General features: G+C 45.0%; 1 protein-coding gene across 1 annotated transcript; it reads right to left on the reverse strand.

The window, feature by feature from the left end:
• Window positions 1–3,627: 3,627 nt before the first annotated feature.
• On the reverse strand, window positions 3,628–5,321 carry junbb (JunB proto-oncogene, AP-1 transcription factor subunit b). Its single transcript, XM_072443502.1, has one exon. The coding sequence runs from the start codon at window positions 5,021–5,023 to the stop codon at window positions 4,010–4,012; it is 1,014 nt and encodes a 337-aa protein (XP_072299603.1). The 5' UTR covers window positions 5,024–5,321; the 3' UTR covers window positions 3,628–4,009.
• Window positions 5,322–5,605: the final 284 nt, after the last annotated feature.

Here is a 5,605-nt window from a genome sequence, read left to right on the forward strand (position 1 = left end):
TTGCTTACTTAAAAGAGTAACACTTTTAAACATTACAATCAAGCACAGATATGGAAACTATGGAAATAGCTCATAGCCAGTGATGCAGGGAGGATTTACATTCATTCATTCATGGAACTACACCTCCATGCCTTTTTAACCAAGCCGCCTTGACACTACAGCTGAGAATAATAAAACACCATCATGTTAGGTACTGAATTAAAAAACATAAATAAAATAAAATGAAATAACATTTTACCATTAGGTGGCACTGTAACCCCACTAACACCTTGTCTTAGGCATTTAAGGAAAAACGTGCAATTACTGCATGGCTGACATGGCTACATAGACTCACCATATATATCATGTTTTATTATGAAAGCCATTATTAAGTCTCCTTTACTCAGTTTAGGCCTCTCATAATGCAGAAGTAACATATTGAGTATGGAAGCTATGACTTATTTCAAGGTAAATTATAATAAACAACGTTGTATCATGTCTTTCTTTTATCATAGGCCGCATTTGTGTATGAAACAAACTATAAGAACAATAATAAGGCCAGCTTCACATGAATATTGACTGTTTATGAAAATACAATTAAATAAAAACAGGGAAGAAATACACCCACACAGAACACACAGGACACTGCATCTCCAAGAACTCATCTCCCAAACTTTTACATGCACATAATAACCTACTTCTGCCCGGCTAAACTTTCCCCATCACTTTTATAATGAGCCGGCCTAATTCCACATCACTTTGCATTCTAATAGCGGCGGCGGTAATCCACACCGTGCAGGCGCCTCAGCCGGCCGCGGAGAGGTGGGAGGAATAATTCAAGAGCCGTGCGCGCGTGCGTGGGAGAGGAGGGGGCTCGGAGGGAAACTCGAGCCCACCAGGCAGCAGTCGTCGTGCGTACGTCAGCGCTCTGTTCCCACGGACGCGCTGTGCCGTGGGCTGCGAGCGGAGCACAGGCTGGAGTGGAAGAGACGGCGTGCGCGTTTTTGACGTGCGCAATTTGAATATGTAGGCCTGCTGGTGCCGCGTGCGTAGAACAAGAGAGGAGAGGATGCTCAGAGCTATTTACAGTGGCACATTAGACAGAGTCTCCTCACAGACTTAACGAATCAACCGGTTTCCAGTCACACAATGATGCAAAGAACTCCGTCCGGAATTGTTCAAATCAATAATCAAACAACATCATATTTCTCAAAGCAGTAAATTATTATTATTATTTATCTGTCCTTTCCCCCTGTACCTACCTGCGCTGTAACACCACAATTTCCCCATGTGTGGACATTAAAGGCATATCTTATTTTACCTTATCTTATTATCAGATGATTTAAATTGTGATTATTTTCTTCACACTGCTCTCCTGTGACTTGGTTTGAAGAATCCCCATCTCCCCAATGGTACAAAATATGTTTGTGTGATATGCTCACGCAACCTGTCCTTGGCCCAATTTCTCCATCTATCTTAAAAAAAAACTATTATAATAATAATAATAATTCCATCCACCCATCCATTATTATATTATATTATTATTATTATTATTATTATTATTATTATTATTATTATTATTATTATTATTATTATTATTATTATTATTAGAAGAAGAAGAAATAATTAGGAGAAGAAAACAACATAAACTGAAACAACCATCCTCAGAGGAAGTTCTGGGGGGGAAATGTGCATTAAATTAGTTTTAAAACATTGTTCCTTGGTTGATGAAAGACATTAGGAGAACTATGAGAGTTTTTGTACTTATGACGTGAACAAGCTCTTGCGTTTGTCTGACACACTCAAACCACTTGAAGGGCGTCCCATTGTGCGCCCTGTGGTCTGAGCACTCTCACCTCAACCTGTTTTGGAGGGAGGCCTTGTCTACAGGGCTTTCATGTGCCATGTTTCCGTCAATAACACGTCTGCCTCTCCTATTTCTGTGCCAGAGATGTGGAAAAACAACCAGGCTCACCCACTCAAGATACTTTCAGCTGCATTAAAGGGGATGTCCACACTCAGATATAAGAATCTTGTTTGTGCATTTTGTGAATCTCTGAGAATAAGGTCAGCAGAGCAGTTGCGGTGATGATGTCAGATGTCAATTTGTTTTCAATGTGTTGTCTGTTATGTATTGTTTTAAAAAAAAAAAGATCATGTAAACCAGGCTTCACAATGGCACCATCTGAACTACAGTATTTTTGGCAATTAGGATTATAATTGGCCAAGATTTTAAACGTTGGTCAGGCTCATGCTTAAAAACATGACTTCAAAAGTCAGGCACACTTCAAGTCTAAAATATTGTTGGGTAACTTTAGACCTGCTTTGGGGAGTTTCTCAGAGCTGCTTTAGTTATAGTTTTGGTTTGGCCTTTTTTAAGACAGTCTCGGTGTCACCGAGGTTTTTCTTTGGATAGGTTTATAAACCTTTTGCAAGAACTACGGAGTATATAATGGCACTCTGCAATACTCTCAATTGGTTGCAGATCTTTGGTTTGTATGGTGACCCAGACCTCACTGACTCACTCAGGTCTTTCTAATGTGGGACTTTCCCCTTTCTTTGCTCTTTTGGACCCTCATACTTGTCCAGTGATGTGTCCCCATCAGAATGTTGTGCTTGGCATCACTCTATCCCCTGCACCCTCAGGACGCCCGCAACAAACACCCCCAGCATTCCTCAAGACACTGTCACTTCCCCTGTGAATTCTGCCAATATGCCTGGGACATGTGCGGAGAACCGCTAGGTTAAGATAAGATAAGATAAGATATTCCTTTATTGTCCCACATGGGGAAATTTCATTGGTGCAACGCAGGTAGATACAGAGGTAGATCCAGAAGAACAGATCACTTATAGGAAGTCTGAAAAACACTTTCAGTAGAAGATCTCCTATAAATAAATAAAAACTCCCATAGACAAATAAATAAATAAATAAATAAATACCATTGCATGAGAATGTTTTTATAGTAGATATTCTGAGCTCTGGGTCTGTATATTACTACACAAACTGTTATTTTGTGCATCTAAAATGTAATATTTCATTATGACTATTGTATTACTTAGGTTTGGCTCTGGTTCTTCTACTTCATGACTTAATTCCATCTACATCACAACTATATGATTTAATAGAGATGGGGAATTAAAAAAGTTACTTTTGTAAATTTGGTGCAAATATATGTTCAAGAGCAGTTGTTTCTAATAATGGTCAGGTTCAACTACAGTTATTGCAACTGCAAGTTTTTATTTTGGTGGTGTCGACCTTATTGGTGAAAAGGAACTGTGTTGCTTAGACTACTTTATTGCACGTCCTGTCATCTCCTTTATCGCTTATCACCGTTATATGTTGTTACTTTGCCCTTAATGCGCAACAACTGGAGGAAGTTCCACTGTGACCGACTCTGAGCGAGGCATTCAGCAGAAACCACGCTGTGTTGCCTGGGAGGGGGTTCCCAACAACCCTCCTCTGTGTGACGGAGTGCTCACAACATGTCCATATACGGAAAGCCTCGTGCGTAATTAGGACGTATGCTACGTTTGGTGCGTAAAAACACGGAAAGAGAAAATGCTTGTGTAAGAGTTCTTATGGTGACCAGCCTTAAATGCTTATTACTAATAATAGATTGTGTAATAAGACAACTCGAGAGGATGTCATTCATTTAAAGACACTTTACTTAAATACACATCACAAATAAAAAATACATTGTAAACATTGGACGTTATTAGTTTATCTGGATCAACCAGACAAACAAAAATAATTTACACATTTAATAAATGCAGCATTGCAAGACAATAACATTTGTAAAAGTACAAATAATTCTCATGTTATACCATTTGAACCAGACTAAATTGTGCCAGGTCTGGAGGCTGCCATTGTATGTTCAGGTGGAACGGTCCCTCAAGCGGTGTCCAGCATCCGGAAGTCCCATGTCCCCCAATACAGTCCACAACACGAGCCGGTACAACATGACTCCAGTGTTTTTACTTCGTTTCAGTCTCATTATTATCATCGTCAGATACAGTAGTCCCGTGTGTTTTAAAACGCCTCCATTTTGCTGGCGAGCATGATCTGACAGCCGCTGCTCACGTGCGTCAGGACCTTCTGCTTCAGCTGCGCCACCTGGTCCCGCAGCACCGACGCGGTGTTGGACAGACCCGCGTTGTCACTTTTCAGCCCTTTCACTTTATCCTCCAACCGGGCGATGCGCTCGAGCTTGCGCCGCCGGCATTTGGTCGCCGCCAGCCGGTTCCTCAGCCTCTTCCTCTCGGCTTTGATGCGCTCCTGCGTCTCCAGGTCGATGGGGGACATTGGCGGAGAGCCGTCGCTGCTCAGGAAGTCCGGGACGGTCTGCGGTTCCTCTTTGAGCGTGAGCAGCCGCTGCGGGTGGAGCGAGGACCCGGGGAGGGACGGCTGGAACGGCGCCGTGTTCGCGTGCTGCTGCTGCTGCTGGTGCGGCGGCAGGTAGCTGATGGTGGCGGTGGGGTAGCTGGAGGCGGAAGTGAGGCTGGTGTTGGGGCAGAAGGCGTTCAGCGTGGTGTAGATGGGCGGCTCGGGCTGCAGTGCCGAGCCGAAGACGCTAGAGGCCGCCGCGGAGCACGCCGCCGCGACGCCGCCCGCCGCGCCGAGCGACACGTTCGGCGGTGCCATTTGGTTCATCTTGTGGAGTTCATCCAGCGCCTTGACGAACCCCTCCGCGAAGCCCTCCTGCTCGTCGGTGATGCCCCGGTTGTAGAAGTACTGGCCCGGCGTGGGAGTGGTGATGACCCCGTTGCTGTTCTGGATGATGAGTCTCTCCAGCTCGGGGGACGCGAGCTTCAGGGAGTCCGGCTGCGCGCCCGGGTGGTGGTGGTGGTGGTGGTGCTGGTGCTGGTGGTGGTACGCCTCCACCTCGCCTCTCAGCTGAGACTTCAGGTTGCGATACGGCTCTGTCAAGTTCAAATTCATATTCTGCTTTAGCGCTTTGTAGTCGTGCAGTGCCGCGTCTGAGTGGCCATAAGCCGGCAAAAAGGAGTCGTCATGATAAAAAGGCTGTTCCATCTTTGTAGACATAAAGTCGTAACAGGAAAAAAAAATGAGGAGCTTACCCGCTGTTTTTTTTTTTTTTTTATAAAGTCACTCTGGATAGTGAACAAATGTCAGCAGAAAACATGCGTCAATGTAAGCTCCTTCGTCAAAAATCAGTGTTTTTTCTTTTTTTTATTTTACAAAACGCCTTTCCAAAAAGCCGTCCAAAGTCCAAGAGAAAGTGAAATCAACTCGTGTCCAGTGTTTGCGGTCCCGTCAGAGCGTTCTTAAACAGGGCTTTTCCTTTTCCTTTCCGCCAGCGCGCTCCCTTCGGCCAGTGCGTGTTGAGGTGTGTTTCGGGTGAGCCGCTGTCAAACCTTTTATATACACCCCTCGCACGCGCTCGCTGCCAGGGACCGGTGCGCGCCGCGATTGGCTGCGCTCGCTGGTGCGCCACACCCCCTTGAACGTGACGCGGATGTCGGGAAGAGGCGACTGTAAACAAGCCTGTAGGCAAGAGAGACGCGGAGGGATGCAACGGACTCCGCCGCCAGAAATACGGGGGAACGTGCGCGTTTCGGAACGGCGTTGAGACGTGCGTTAACTCGTGTGAAGTTTGTATGAGTT

Source organism: Eucyclogobius newberryi, unplaced genomic scaffold (genome assembly GCF_026437365.1).
Source record: "Eucyclogobius newberryi isolate DKJ021-1_F unplaced genomic scaffold, fEucNew1.0.hap1 SCAF_13, whole genome shotgun sequence".
In the NCBI taxonomy this organism is placed as follows: domain Eukaryota; kingdom Metazoa; phylum Chordata; class Actinopteri; order Gobiiformes; family Gobiidae; genus Eucyclogobius; species Eucyclogobius newberryi.